We start from the raw sequence: 16,507 nt of genomic DNA, 5'->3' as shown, positions 1-16,507 counted from the left end.
GTTCAAAATGTAATTTTGTCAGTGAAAGCATGCACGACAAGTCTTCAATTATTCATGTTCCATCATTTAATAACTACAATAAACTTTGAATGATCAAAAAAAAATGTCCATGCTGTACAAGTCAAGCAACAATGGTAATATAAAGAATGGCGTTATCGTTTCGTTTTTCTTCCTCTCCGAAATCCCCGGACAGAACCATGTCCAAAACAGATGGAAGGAGGAACCCTGCAACACACGCCACCGGGTTACACAAAATTATTTCATGGAATCGCTTCCTCGGTAGGCTTTTGTGACAGAAATGTTGCACTGTGTTATGGTTATTTTTAAAGCACATCTCTTCAAGAACAACTTCGTTAATGTCTGAAGATCCTTCTGTGTGCAAATCAAGTGAGTCTGATTGATAGTCTGGCTCATTGCATGATCGGGAAACTCTTTTCTCACTATCCACCAGGAGATAAACTGAACGGAATTCATACAATTACATCAGTTGCACCAGACGCATCATTTAAACCCTGATTGAAGTAATTTGTCTATCTTCTATCTTCTATCTATATATATATAAAAGAAAGTTTTTGTTTGTTTGTTTGTCTGCACGTGCTAGTCTCCTGAACGGTGAAAGATAGGAGGAAACCTCTGAAACAAAAAATGTCTGGACGGGCCCCGGGAAGGTTATAGGCTAGGTGGCGAGGCCGGTCGAGGCCGCCTCGGCCGGGCTGGGCCCATTTCGCAATAAATCTTCTTCTTCCTTCAAAATTCTCTTGAAGTACAACTTATGCACTTAATAGGAATATCTGACTGATTGCAACACATGCTTTCAAAATTATTTATCGTGGGGCCCGACAGAAGAAAGAACAAGGATTCGTTGAGCACTGACTGATACTGGGCTCGCGTCGGACCTATGTACAGAAGATTAAATTCATTCAAAAAGAACCCGGACAACGCCGGGTGCATTCAGCGAGTCCTGCATAATATTAATATATAGAATATAGATGGATCCGTGTTGGCGAATTCAACCTGAAAGATGTATTCGTTATATTATGGCTGCTAAGGGTAGATCCACTATGATTGATTCGTTTATTAATTTAATGTTGTCACGTGACTTCTACGGCACTTCTTATTGGCTAGTTAATGATAATTTTTAAAATGAAAAATGACTACTTATCAGCATCTTTGCTTTGAACAAAAAAAACATAATAACGCATATGGTAAATCTTTTGTGTCAGGAACAATTTAAACAATCTTACCACAAACTATGAAAGAGTGCACACCTGCGATGGTGCACATTTTGTGGTGCATTGGTCCTCTCCTCTGTGCACACCTCCATGGCATTCATCTCATCTCCGGCGTGGGATGTTGAGCACACTTCCATGTCTGCACCACTTTCCTGCTGGGAACTTGTCACCATGTCCCTTTGTTTAACCCCCTTGTGCCTTCAATGACACACACACAGTTCAAAATGAATTGATATTTAGTTTGGAGGACTCTAACATGTCCCCTCACTTCCCTGCTCCCCCCCCCCCCCCCCCCCCCCATGAAATTGTTTATGGAGTCAATTTGTAGGTTGAGGGAGGAGGGTGACTTTTTGCTGTTAACTCTTCTTTTGTTTTGTTCACTCTTTAAAAAAAAAAAAAAAACACCTTTAGAGGCCATTTTTCCCCGCAAGCGGGGGTTGGCCTTTTTCGGGAACTGTGGTTGTTGTTGTTTTTCGGTCCCCTTTTTGAAGCAATGTTTTACGGCCGGATGCCCTTTCCTGACGCCAACCCTTTTTGCCGCCTTTAACGACAAGCAGGGAATTACCAGTGAACTGGTACTCAAATTTGCCGACCTCGGAAGGAATGACAGGCTGAGTCAACCCCCCTGGCGTTAATTCAGCGATTGACCGGGATTCGAACCCAGGATCCTAGGATCCTAAGCCGGCACCCTAGCCGCTAGCCCAACACCAGGGTTTTGTTCACTCTTTAATACACTATATCACACTCAAGCTCTTTGCACACATTTAATCACACTATCATTCAGTACTCCATATGTAGGGAAGGGAAGGTAAAAAAATGGCCACCCATTCATATGATAAGACCGATAGTCTAACAATGGTGTAGCCGGGCTTGTTTGATACTTCAGTTGAAGAGGATAGCATGACCTGGGTGGGGATATCAGTTAGCAGTTAGCAAATAATGTAAGTATTTAAAAAATTTGACTTCAGGCATGGACAGCCGGTTCATGAATGACTTGGGGGAAAAAAAAAAACGGCAAATGGAAAACGATGAACCAATAAATTCCACATTCCTGTGCCACTGCAGTCGAACGTCAGGCCTCGACAGCGAGTTCGTGAAAGACTTGGGTAAGAAAACGTACCCAGTCTGAATTTTGCTATAGCCAGTCAATGGTGAATCTGCAAATGTCACGGATGGAATCCCTTACGTCATTTCCTCATTCTGCCTTTAAACTCAATATCTCTATATTTTCATTCCAAACTGCATCATTCATCATTCCAATCACAAATAAATACCATAATATTTATATATCAAAAATATAATGTTAAATCACGATTGTATTGAGATATGAAACCAGCGAACCGTTATCATCTGTTCACTTCCGGATTCGGGAGCAAGGTCCGTGTCGATCGCATTTTCAAAATCATAATTGTATGAGGAATTTCTGAAACCTCCTACCCACATGACGACACCTGCTTGGATTCCAAAACATTCCACAGAAGGTTATTATATTTCCTTTTAGTAAAATAGAAAACTCTGCGTGGTTGAAACGGCAAATATTTCCGGGATTAACAAGCGCTTTGAGGACCACGCAAGATCGAAGCAAAACAAACGGTTCATTTTGGATGAAGTGACATGACACTCACGGCAGAAGATTGAACTAATCTTTTGAAAAGGATTGCAGTATTTTTATTTTTATTTGTAAACACCTTCAATGAAAGTATAATTATGTGCATTCGTGATCGTAAAATTTTCCTTTAAGAATCACGAACCACTGAGAATCAAAATCGAAAATCCGAAATATTTTCCAGAAATGCGAAATGGGGCTCGTGTATGTAACAAAAAAGAAGACTAGATCAATACGAGGATATTTCTAAATAAACAGGGCGTTTGATGCACCCTACTGTCACCTTCAGTGGCAGAGGTAAAAAGGACTGAAATGAACTGGTCTCATTGCGTTACATTGTTGAGTTAAGCGACATGGATTGTTTTGCCACTTGGCAACCCATTTGTGCTGTATGAGTCAAACAACGACCTCAGCAAATATTTCGGGTGTTAACGTCAAATAAAATATCATACATGTATATGTGCAAGTCGTCTTTGAAAGAGAAGTAAGTGGAAAGTCAAAAATCCTTACACGGTTTCAGTGGTTGGTCAAATCGGAAATCTTTGGGAAACCCGTGATGTTTTACAAGATGTTCTTTCCTTCCCTTTGCAGTGGAAAACTTCTCGGCACAGCATTCTACAAGGCAGCGGTACTGAATACAGGACAAAGCACAAGGACAAAGCACAAGGACAAAGCACAAGTCATACCTGAAATTAACTTGCGCAAGAGCTACTTTCTTCATTTTAGGCATTCTAGAAATTAAAATGTAAATAAAATAACCACACACTGTAAACCCTCCGTATTCGTGAGTTCCACGTATTCGCGAATTGGGAAATGCATACCGATTCATAATTGGCGACTCGTAGACTTCTAGATTCACGAGTTCGCAAGCCCCCATCACCATACCCCCTTGTCACGACCCACTCAACCACCAACACCGGGGACATGATGGGAAGGGGCACAGATGTTGATACTGTACAGTACTGTATTTGGTTTGTCTGCACAGTGTGGGCAAGCCACTCCGGGCACCCACACTGCCCTTCCTCCCTCACAGCAGTTCCCAAACTGCAAACACCTCGCTGTGCCTCTCGACTCGCTATCGTGAACTTGAGCTATTTTTTCGCTTCTAATTTGCTTTTAATCATGGCGTCTAAGAGTAAGATGAGGGGAAAAGGTGCGTCCACTGTAAAGAGACAGAAGAAAGTGATGAGTTGAAGCGAAAAACGGATGTATTATGCCCGCTATGGGTACGATCCTCCCGAGGAATCGTTTTTTCTGACTTCCCCTCCAAAGCACCACCATCCTCAACACATCATCATCATCGTCAAACACGACTACAGAACACACTGTTCGGTATACTGTAAATTATTTATTTAAATCATTGTTCTTCAACATTTAACCCCCTCCCCATGTTGAGTTTGACCCGGGAAGCTAACCCCCTTTCCACATTAAACCAATCTATCCGTAATAGCGAATTCTGCATTTGCGAGGTTGTCCAGGAACGTAGCCCTCACGAATGCGGAGTGCTTACTGTACTTTGGTATTCCATCATGGTGGTTGGAAAGCCGTTTCATTTGCTTTTCAAAGGAACCCAGGACCACACCGCTAAGAGATGAGCATGCAACCAATTGAGTTATCCGATACTTACCATATTCTCTCGAGTCGCCAGGATCTGAAAAAGTGGATCGTGCCACTCCAGCAGATGCGTTTCCAAAAGCAACGTGGTTGGAAATCGGCGACGGCATGTACTGCAAGTATGGCGGTGTGTTATGGAATAGTGATGCTCAAAAGCAGCAAGTGAGCTGAATCGCTGCTGGCAACCAGGTAGGTGGCAGCCAAATTCAGGGATGCTGCATGGCACACACATACATATGATAGGACCATGTGACATCATCTAAACAAACCTATATTTTATTACTAGTAATAGCCATCCATAACAATCCTTGACCATGTTGTGGAACATCGGCTGGGGCCCTCACTTTTTTTTCCCCCATCCTCACCTTTTCACCTTTATTCAATTAAAAATTTGTTTTCTCTGCAGCTGCTTGAGCGATTGACACGAAACTTGTAACATATGAGTGCCGACCTATGGAGAATCGTCTAACAAAGTCACATGATGATTTGATCGAAAATGTGGCCGGCGTTCCAAAAAGTCTGTTTTCTGTATGCATGGGTTGCAGGGTGTTTCGCGTATCAGGAATAAACAGGCACGACCTTGCTTTGCTCGGCCTTGGCCAGATTAGTCCAACATGTTTGAACTGCATTAAAAAGGTAATTTTACAAATCTATCTATATATATAAAAGAAAGTTTTTGTTTGTTTGTTTGTTTGTCTGCACGCGCTAATCTCCTGAACGGTGAAAGATAGGAGGAAACCTCTGAAACAAAAAATGTCTGGACGGGCCCCAGGAAGGTAATAGGCTAGGTGACGAGGCCGGTCGAGGCCGGTCGAGGCCGCCTCGGCCGAGCTGGGCCCATTTCACAATTAAAAGCTGAGCTGAATTATAGTAGTCAATCTTCTACGGCCGCGAGTAAAAACTGAATTATAGTAGCAAGACCTATGTACAGAAGATTAAATTCATTCAAAAAGAACCCGGGCAACGCCGGGTGCACTCAGCTAGTAATATATAAATCAAGGTGTAATTTCCTTTCTCGAATGTGTTTTATCACATGCCTGGAAACTTCAACCTCATCCCCAAAGCCAGACAGGGAATCTCTGATGTAAAGGTGTCTGTATACATCACCATCCTGCAGCGACATGGAATATGCAACACATTGTCAAGGGTTGCAAAGAAAATGGAACACAGAATATCATTTAGCCACAATGAAAGCTATCTTCAGTCTTAATTTGTATATTTTATTTGCACCAAGAAAGCTTTGTGATGCATCTCGAACCAGCAAGTGCACCAGCAAGTGCACGAACCAGCAAGTGCACGAACCAGCAAGGGCAGTGTCGTATATTAACAGAGTCTGGCCAGCCTTTGATCTGCTCAACCACCGCCGTGATTGGTCGAGCCCACGTCACGTGGTTTACAGGCGCCATTTTGCATACCACCTCAGCCGAGCAGCTTTCCCGCTGCACCCATTCCATGCCATTGCTTCGTATCGTTGCATATTTCATTTGAGTAATATTTCAATAAAACCAACCAATATGGTGTGTTGTACCGCTTGGGGATGTTCTGTTAGACCAGGACAAGGTCGTATAATGCACAGATTTCCTCGAGACAAGGAACGAAGTGCTATTTGGGCGGTTAAAATACGCCGAGTTGGATGGAATCCATCACCTTACTCATATTTATGTTCGGTAAGTGAAATCGCTTAATATATATTGGTTTCAAATCAACAGCGACATGACACGTGTGTATTAGGTCTCTGGTGAGCTTAACATTTATTTAGTCAACCATATATATATATATATATATATTATACATATTCCCTGTAACATTTTTCGTGTACCTATGCAGTGTATAGGGTATATAAATAAGGGATTATGTATATGAATGAATGATCGTTTTAAGGCCATTTTCCCCGCTAGAGCAGGGGTTAGCCTTGTGGGCCCCATGACAATCATGGTTCCCTGTTTGAGGCAATGTTTTTATGGCCGGATGCCCTTCCTGGCGCCAACCCTTAGTCGCCTCTTACGATGCGCAGGGATACGGTGTACCTATTCTAAACCGGGGTACACACCGGGATCATTCATCCCAGCAAGCTGGTACTCAATTTGCCGACCTCGGAAGGATGACAGGCTGAGTCAACCCCCCTGGTGTTAATTTAGCAATTGACCGGGATTCGAACCCAGGATCCTGGGATCCCAAGCCGGCACCCTAACTGCTAAGCCAACACCAGGCCAGACTTATAATACCTGAAAATCAGGTATTATACATATACCCTGTAACATGCACTGTTTATATATGCTTATATAACAGGAAATACTTGTTTATGACGCAATATTTGTGGTGCGAGTCAAGTTATAACATTTGTGAACCCAAGCTAATGAATAAAATAATAGACATTGTACTTTCGTAGCATTATGGGAATATTGTATGTTACGTTTCCAGATAATAGATGAAAACGAGTATACAAGCTCCATTTTATCAAATTACAATTTCATGCCAAGAGAAATAAAATGTATCAGTATGCTGTATGCAGCTGACAATAAATCGTGTGCCGCGACAGGCAAACAATTCGTGTGAATAAATGACGCCGCTTGCAGATTTTATTATTCCAATAACAAACAACACGTCACTTTAACTTGAATTAGTTGTTCCTCATTAAATCTGCGACCAAACAGTAACAACATCGATTCCCTCGTCACAGAACTACAGGATTGCCACAGCTGACGTACATCTCGCAGTGCCAGCGCGCGAAGTTAGGTATGCAACATGGCGCCAGTATTTCAGTTGGCCAGACTCTCAATATACACGGCACTGCCCTCAGGTGTTCACATTATGTATGATGCGATGAAAAAAAAAACGTGGATTTTATGCCAAAAGTTGGATAAAAATAAAAATAACGTTTCACCTTATTTAGAACACTACCATGCCAAGGTATGGACACGTCCAGTGTACGAGAGCAAATGTATTCTCACCTCGAAGAACGGGTCGTCCCTGCTCAAAAACAACAAGCTTGTTTGGGAGTGGTCTGCCAGGTCTTGCACCTGGTACCGCATGGGCTGTACGAGATCTAGCCTCCCCCATGCTTGTCCTTGCACAGCCTCTTCTGTTAAAAGGTCCATGATGCTGGCTGGCCACTCCACAGTACCATGCTCCTGGGCATCTTCCTGCGAGTGCATCTGTAACATATTTGATGGTTTTATTGCAATTGATCAAAATCATTTATTCAGAAGTGATGTATTTATATTTGAATTGGCATCACCATACACACCCCTGGTTGGTTTACCCCACCCATCACCATACACACCCCTGGTTGGTTTACCCCGCCCATAACCATACACACCCCTGGTTGGTTTACCCCGCCCATAACCATACACACCCCTGGCTGGTTTACCCTAACCAATACCATACACACACATGGTTAGTTTACCCCACCGTACACCATACACACACACATGGTTAGTTTACCCCACCGTACACCATACACACCCTTGGTTGTTTTACCCCACCGTACACCATACACACACCCCTGGTTGGTTTAACCCACTGTACACCCTACACACACACCCCTGGTTGGTTTACCCTAACCAATACCACACACACACATGGTTAGTTTACCCCACCGTACACTATACACACCCTTGGTTGTTTTACCCCACCGTACACTATACACACCCTTGGTTGTTTTACCCCACCGTACACCATACACACACCCCTGGTTGGTTTACCCCCACTGTACACCCTACACACCCCTGGTTGGTTTAACCCACTGTATACCAGCCATGCGCACCCCTGGTTGGTTTAAACCACTGACACTGTACACCATACGCACCCCAGGTTGTTTTACCCCGCTGTACACCATATACACACCCCTGGTTGGTTTACCTCAAACACCATACACACCTCTGGTTGGTTTACCCCACGGTACACCAAACAAACCCCTGCACATACACTTTGGTGGTTTGCCGTACACCCCCGGTTGATATACGTACACCCCCGGTTGATATACGTACACCCCCGGCCCCGGTTGATTTACGTCACTGTACATCCCTGCCTCTGTTACACCGAGTCACCGACCATAAAACCCACCATTTTAACGGCGACACATAAATTATTAAACAGGTAGCAAATTGAAAGAACAAAAGGGTTTCAATGATTTTTAATTAAGTATAAACCTTCATAATTATCAGGTTTACTGTTGTAATAAAAAATTGTATTTGCAAAGAAAACTCATGCACAGTTTCGTAAACAAGCAGCTTGCTATCGCTTGCCAAGCCACGCGTTCCGTATCAACCGCTTGGTAAACCGCTCGTCCTCGTCATGAGCGAAGACCCTCATGACATGATGAGGAGATGAGATCATGATGAGACATGATGATGAGAGCCGAAGAGACCCTCCGCTGGTTCGGGCAGGAATTTGTAATTTGTTCAGGATGCCGGCGAGAGCTCGCTCACTCTCCACGAAAGACACTGGGGGGTCTTTAACGTCCACCAACTAATATTAATAACGTCCATCCGAGGGACCGCACACGTAAATATACGTTTGATATATTTTTACTTGTTCATGAATGATGAACCAACCTACCTGTGAAACACTTGAGGAGTGTGCTCGACAGTTACGACGTTTCTTATAGAGCGCTCGCTGACGCCTAACAGTAACAGCATGAAACACCACCTGAAAATTAGTATATGCCAAAATAATAATGACACAACTCGTATTTTTTTTCACCTTTAACGGAAATACTATGCGGAAGCGGAACCAAATGACGGAAAGGGAACGTTTTGTGTTCCGGGCGAAGCGAACACTTCCGGTTTAGACGTAATCATTCCGTTGGAGGGAAAATTGATACTTACCTTTGAAGTAATTAATTAGTTATTTGCTCTGCTTGAAATTGATGCAATTGAACCTTTACGGCGTCATGTTTCATTGAAGATCGAAAAATATGAGTTTGTTCATTTGACTTTATGCTTTTCCTCAGGATCGTGAAACGCCACCTCAGTGTCGCCATCGGGTCACCGTTATATTTGTTTCGGGTTGTGTCCTGTGTTTGGCGTTGTGGGCCTGTGTTTGTTACCCACACCAAAGGTGCACCATGAGTGAGTTTCGTGTTCACCATGAGGTCAATCAGCTGCTGAGCCTGCTGAAGGTGAATGGCGACGGAGCCGAAGTATACATTGACCTGCTTCTTAAGAATCGCACGCCTTACGTCACTACGTCGGTGTCGACGCACAGTGCCAAGGTACGAACATTGAGTATTCAGTATGTGCCATGCCTTCTATTCGATTAATTATTTATTTATTTTACCTGTACCATTTACACTACCAACATACCACCTTGAATTACTTATTTATTTTACCTGCAGGCCTACCATCTCCACCACCAACATACCACCTTGAATTATTTATTTATTTTACCTGTAGGCCTACCATCTCCACCACCAACATACCACCTTGAATTATTTATTTATTTTACCTGTACCATCTCCACCACCAACATACCACCTTGAATTATTTATTTATTTTACCTGCACCATCTCCACTACCAACATACCACCTTGAATTATTTATTTATTTTACCTGTAGACCTACCATCTCCACCACCAACATACCACCTTGAATTATTTATTTATTTATTTACCTTTACCTATCTATCTACATACTACATACTACACTATCTATGTAGACATACTACACTATCTACACTACTACACTGCACTATCTACATACTACATACCACCTCAATTATTTATTTACTTATGCGGTATACCTTTTGGTTTTACCCTTTCTACAACCTTTATTTATTTATTTTGAAGTTATTTTAATTTTAAATCCACAATTTTAAGGTGAGCTTTGGGACTGTGTCCTCAATAATGGAGGTTCATGGAAGAACAAGGTGATAGAGGGTTAAAACAAGAAGCAACAAAAAGCAATGTGCGTTCTTGCCATGTTCGGCTCGGAACGTTTGCGTCCACCAGTGTACATGCATCTCTGATCCGAGAACGAAGATCCTGCAGGTTTGCCACCTTGGTGTTGTAGACAACATCTTTGACAAACCCCACAGAAAAAAAAATCAAAGGGGTGGGGGTTATGTCTGGTGATCGTGGGGGCCATGCGGTTGGTCCGTCTTGGCCAATCCAGTGACCTGGAAATTTTTCATTCAGGACAGCTCAAACGACTAAGGCCCATGGAGGGGGGAGCACCCTCCTGTTGAAAAATGATATCGGTTGAAGGTCTTCAATCTGTGGGAAGATGAATCCTTCCACCATGCTCATGTAAATCGTTGAAGTCACTGTATTCTCCACAAAGAAAAACGGATCCACCACTTGGTCATTGAGAAGGTCACACCACACATTGACCTTTGGACTGTCGTGTATGTGTTGAATGACCACGTGGGGGTTTTCAGAGCCCCAGATCCTCACATTGTGCCGGTTGACCTTCCTCGATACATGAAAGCGAGCTTCGTCTGTGAACATAACCTTTTTCAGGTAATCGTTGTCATTCTCCATGTGACTGAGACTTTCCAAGGCAAACACCTTGTGTTTGAGTCCGTCATTTGGTTTGAGTTCCCGCAGAATCTGCACCTTATCAGCACAAAGCTTCAATCTTTCATGCAAAATCCTGTGTGTGCAGTGGTGGTTGGTCGTCCCAGTTCTCTGGATACGCGTCGGATTGATTTTCTGGGACTTTGTTGAAATGATTCATGGTCAATATCTGCTGCACTTGTGGTTGGTCGACCAGTACTCTTCTGTTTCTGACCAGTTCCAGTCTCCTTAAACCTCCCGTACCACTCTCTGATACTAGTCCGTGATGGCGGGTTCCTTCCATACCTTGTACGGACGCTACGCTGAACTTGCGTGTTGGATCTCGTCTCGATGAATAATTTGACGCACTGAGCTTTCTCCTGTGGAGTCGCCATTGTTTTACATTAAACTAACCAGACCTGAAAAGGAAAAAAACTTGGGTTTCTGTATAATATAAAACAAAAGGTATCGTTGTTTCATTTCTGGTACTAAATGTATCAACAACCGAAGTTGTCCAGGTCTTTTTGGACACCATGTACTTTAATACATTGATTTAATTATCGTTTTACAGAAAGACTGAATGCAGAAGTGGAGCATGAATAACAAATCGTTCAAAGAAAACCAAACAATTGTCCAAAATGTGTCACCAACAATGCTTTGAGTGTTTGTCTTGCAGGTGAAGATTTCAGAGTTCAGCTCCACACCACATCAGTTCCTAAAGAAGTACGAGGAACTAAAATCTCACAATGTAAGGCATTTGGACTCTTTGGTTTACCTGCTTTCCAAGCTCACGGAAGACAAGCAGGTGTGGAGCAGTGTGTTCGGAATTAGGTTAGCATCCCGGAAAACCCCTACCCACCAACACCCTCACCCGCAACCAACATCCTCACCCCCCCCCCCCCCACCCCAACACCCCCACCAAACCCACCCCAGCACCCTCACCAAACACACCCAACACCCTCACTAAACCCACCCCAACATTCTCACCAAAATCACCCCAACACACTCATCCTCACCCTCCACCCCAAAACCCTCACCCTCCACCCCAAAACCCTCACCCTCCACCCCAAAACCCTCACCCTCCACCCCAAAACCCTCACCCTCCACCACAAAACCCTCACCCTCCACCCCAAAACTCTCACCCTCCACCCCAAAACCCTCACCCCCCCCACCCCAAAACCCTCACTCCCCCACCCCAAAACCTTCACCCCCCCCCACCCCAAAACCCTCACCCCCACCCCAAAACCTTCACCCCCCCACCCCAAAACCCTCACCCCCCCACCCCAAAACCCTCACCCCCCCACCCCAAAACCCTCACCCTCCACCCCAAAACCCTCACCCTCCACCCCAAAACCCTCACCCTCCACCCCAAAACCCTCACCCTCCACCCCAAAACCCTCACCCTCCACCCCAAAACCCTCACCCTCCACCCCAAAACAACACCCTCATCCTCACTCTCCACCCCAACCCCAACACCCTCACCCTCACCCTCTACCCCAACACCCTAGCCCTCCACCCCAACATCCTCACCCTCACCCTCCACCCCAACACCCTCACCCTCACCCTCCACCCCAACACCCTCACCCTCCACCCCAACATCCTCATCCTCACCCTCACCCTCCACCCCAACACCCTCACCCTCCACCCCAACATCCTTACCCTCCACCCCAACACCCCCACCCTCCACCCCAACACCCCCACCCTCCACCCCAACACCCCCACCCTCCACCCCAACACCCCCACCCTCCACCCCAACACCCCCACCCCAGCACCCTCTGTGGTTTTCCAACACCCCACCCCAGCACCCTCTGTGGAAAAGGAAAACCACATAAAATGTGGTTTTCCCATGAAAGATAATGGCAGATAGTGAGTTATCTGCCATGATCTTTCCTGGGAAAAAATAAGGGATAAAGAGGATGAGTTGAACAGCATAAAATGACAAGGATTATTCATTTTCACAGCTCCAAACATCATATGCTAGTTCTATAAACCTCTTCGTGTTCTGTTTAGTTTACAGTTAGCAAAAGTGCCCACTGGCCTTCATGGAGGGGGATCTTTGCTTGTACATTCATTTGCACCTTCATTTTGACCGACTCGTCTGCAATAGATATGGACGAGCGATAAGAATTCTGGATTGCGTAAATTGTCACATTGTGAATGTCATTCTGCCATTACAGCTTACCTTGGGCATCTAGATGTAAAATATGCGATTTTCCGCTTGCATGGCCTGCAGACACGTCGCTACTTGCGGCAGAACCAGGCGGAACGTGCAGCTCTCGACACACCGGTCACCACACAGCTTTCAGCTGTAACTCTGCCTCCGAGCACTACTAAAATGTCTCCAAAAGAGCTGGCAGAGTTACGGCGGCAACTGGGCAATATTGCCGTCACCAGCAACACCGCAGAGCAGCAGGTTACCATTAGCTGTGGTTATTTGTTGGCTTCATGGTTGTGGTTTTATCTCATGAGTGTGTTGACATTGGTGTGGATTTGTTTTTAGTACAGTGACTGTTTGTGCTTAGGATCATAAAAACAAATACAAGTAGTTTTAAATTGACATGACCATTTCTTGGAAATACATAATTATGCAAATTATCCACAAAACCATATAAATCACGCCAAATGGAGAAAAAAATGGAGGCAGAGATTTTTGTGGGGTTGGTAGAATGGCATTTAAAAATAAATTAAAATTAAGACGAGGCTTGAATTGTATATTACTCGGAGTAAAGAATTGTATAATACGAGTAAAAGGAGTCCACAACCATCCTTGACCATGTTTTGGACGTTGGCCGAGGCCCTCACTTTTTTTTTTCCAGCCTTGCTTTTTCACCTTTTATTTGCTTTTAAATTGGTTTTCTCTTCAACCGCTCGAGCGATTCACACAAACTTTCAACCTCGGGGCACTTACCCATGGCTCTGGCGATTACATGATGATTGGATGGAAAATGCGGCTGACGTTGCAAAACAAAATCTGTTTTCTGTAGGCAAGGGTTGCAGGGTGTTTCACGTACTGGGAATAAACGGCCTCGACCTCATTTCGCTTGGCCTTATAACCACCTTTAGAGGCCATTTTTCCCCGCAAAGCGGGGGTTGGCCTTTTTCGGGAACCGTGGTTGTTGTTGTTTTTCGGTCCCCTATTTGAAGCAATGTTTTACGGCCGGATGCCCTTCCTGACGCCAACCCTTTTTGCCGCCTTTAACGACAAACAGGGAATTACCAGTGAACTGGTACTCAATTAGCCGACCTCGGAAGGATGACAGGCTGAGTCAACCCCCCTGGCGTTAATTCAGCGATCGACCGGGATTCGAACCCAGGATCCTAGGATCCTAAGCCGGCACCCTAGCCGCTAGCCCAACACCAGGGATAAATCGCTTGGCCTTGACGGAATAAAACTTAAGCTGCTTTTTCGCCTTCCTCTTTTTGCTATTTTTTTGATGGCCCTTCTTAAGTCGTTGGTCATGGTTATATTCCAGCCACTGCAGGTTATTAGAAAAAAACTGCGAGACAAACACAACAAGCACAACCCCGGTCACACTACACCCCAATTACCTTCCTGGGTGTATGAACGACTGGATCTTATTGGTGACTTTGCACCTTACGTCGGCATCCCTTCTGAACCCTCTGTGCAAGTTGGTGAGTGATGTCGAGGAACTTTGATAAACTTCTTGATGAAAGGACACGTTCAAGTATGCACCGGTGAGCTGTGCGTTGCCTTCTCAACCCTTTCAGGCACATTGCCACTGGCCCTCCAAGAGCAGACGGTTGTGGAAGATTTCCTGTGGCTGATGGTAGGTGTCGATGGACGATACTTGATGTCCCAGCTTCTTACTGGACCAATGGCTGCACGCTCGTTCTCAATTGACCCCAGCCTGGATGTATCGATCAATGAGCTGCTGGGCCGAATGCTACCCCTCGTCTCAGCTTACTCGATCATTACCAGGTCCACTTCCAGCAACACAATATAGTTTTTTAATTAATCAGAATATTTAGAAAATAAATTATTTTCTTAATTGCCTTTATCACTGAAGTTGGACTGAGGTTAGTTATGTTTTTGTTTGTCTGTTTGTGAGCAGGATATCTCAAAAAGTTATGGACGCATTCGGACGAAACTTTGTGGACAGTTTTGATGTGTGATAAGGACGATTTAATTCGATTTTGGTGAAGATCCAGATGCGGATCCGATAAAAAAAATTTGTGAAGTGATTCTTTACCATTGAGAATGAATGAATGAATGATCGTTTTTAAGGCCATTTTCCCGGCTAGAGCGGGGGTTAGCCTTGCGGGCCCCATGACAATCATGGTTCCCTGTTTGAGGCAATGTTTTTATGGCCGGATGCCCTTCCTGACGCCAACCCTTGGTCGCCTCTTACAATGCGCAGGGATACGGTGTACCTATTCTAAATCGGGGTACACACCGTGGTCATTCATCCCAGCAAGCTGGTACTCAATTTGCCGACCTCGGAAGGATGACAGGCTGAGTGAACCCCCCTGGCGTTAATTCAGCGATCGACCGGGATTCGAACCCAGGATCCTAGGATCCCAAGCCGGCACCCTAACCGCTAAGCCAACCCCAGGCTATTGAGAGATCGGGCCAAAATGATATGGAGTGAAGTACTGCAGTTGTCAAGACAGTTATCTGGTTATCAAGCAGTTATCTGGTTAGTTATCAAGCTGGTACTCAATTTGCCGACCTCGAAAGGATGACAGGCTGAGTGAACCCCCCTGGCGTTAATTCAGCGATCGACCGGGATTCGAACCCAGGATCCTAGGATCCCAAGCTGGCACCCTAACCGCTAAGCCAACACCAGGATATTGAGAGATAGGGCCAAAATGATATGGAGTGAAGTACTGCAGTTGTCAAGACAGTTATCTGGTTATCAAGCAGGTACTCAATTTGCCGACCTCGGAAGGATGACAGGCTGAGTGAACCCCCCTGGCGTTAATTCAGCGATCGACCGGGATTCGAACCCAGGATCCTAGGATCCCAAGCTGGCACCCTAACCGCTAAGCCAACACCAGGATATTGAGAGATAGGGCCAAAATGATATGGAGTGAAGTACTGCAGCTGTCAAGACAGTTATCTGGGATCAAATAGATGGTGAAGATTGTTGGTTTTATTTTTTTTCAATGTCTGAAGGCAAATTGTGTAACATGTAAAGTTTGGAATATAACTTCATCAGGACGTAGTTTGGAATATGACTAGCCTTTTCCAAAGTTTCATTGTTTATTTGACTTGTTGATGATAGATGTAGTATCCCTAACTTAAGGTTCATCTGTGAAAAAATTTAAAAGAAGCTAATTTCAACTGATTTGGGTAGGTATGGGTATGGACAACTACCAAAAAAAAGTAAGGAGGGATAGGGGTTGGGGAAACCTTTTTATTAGAGGTCAAAGGTCATTGACCTCTGCCTAAATCATATAAAATTGTATTTCAGCAACAAAATATGGTATATAGATGATCTTGGTGTCAAAATGCACAGGATTACGAAAGAAGATGACATAGAATAATGACTGACCCATGGAACCAATTACTGACCTCCGAAAATGAGGTCAAAGGTC

The 16,507-nt window shown here is 44.4% G+C and overlaps 2 protein-coding genes across 3 annotated transcripts in view; one reads left to right on the top strand and one right to left on the bottom strand.

Moving 5' to 3' along the window:
* Positions 1-48: 48 nt before the first annotated feature.
* ZNF511 (zinc finger protein 511) lies at positions 49-9,436 on the bottom strand. Its single transcript, XM_078772715.1, has 8 exons — positions 9,390-9,436; positions 9,013-9,232; positions 7,404-7,607; positions 5,490-5,563; positions 4,466-4,667; positions 3,351-3,469; positions 1,245-1,430; positions 49-225 (listed from the first exon to the last, which is right to left on the bottom strand). The coding sequence occupies exons 1-8, from the start codon at positions 9,434-9,436 to the stop codon at positions 153-155; spliced, it is 1,125 nt and encodes a 374-aa protein (XP_078628841.1). The 3' UTR covers positions 49-152.
* The window catches only part of TUBGCP2 (tubulin gamma complex component 2), a 58,704-nt gene continuing 51,386 nt past the window's right edge, over positions 9,190-16,507 (top strand). Inside the window, exons 1-6 of one of the 2 annotated variants that reach the window (XM_078772480.1) lie at positions 9,190-9,288; positions 9,407-9,667; positions 11,625-11,753; positions 13,182-13,361; positions 14,422-14,581; positions 14,678-14,888. In XM_078772480.1, the coding sequence (XP_078628606.1) occupies positions 9,521-9,667; positions 11,625-11,753; positions 13,182-13,361; positions 14,422-14,581; positions 14,678-14,888 (827 nt within the window). In that variant the 5' untranslated portion in view covers positions 9,190-9,288; positions 9,407-9,520. Of the gene's footprint in view, positions 9,289-9,383; positions 9,668-11,624; positions 11,754-13,181; positions 13,362-14,421; positions 14,582-14,677; positions 14,889-16,507 lie in introns of those variants that run through there. The other variant, XM_068105837.2, reaches the window with a different exon arrangement.

The sequence above is a fragment of the Myxine glutinosa genome, chromosome 2 (assembly GCF_964187855.1).
Source record: "Myxine glutinosa chromosome 2, kmMyxGlut1.1, whole genome shotgun sequence".
Classification (NCBI taxonomy): Eukaryota; Metazoa; Chordata; class Myxini; order Myxiniformes; family Myxinidae; genus Myxine; species Myxine glutinosa.
The sequence above is the reverse complement of the archived record's forward strand: the minus strand, read 5'-3'. Positions and strand labels throughout refer to the sequence as shown.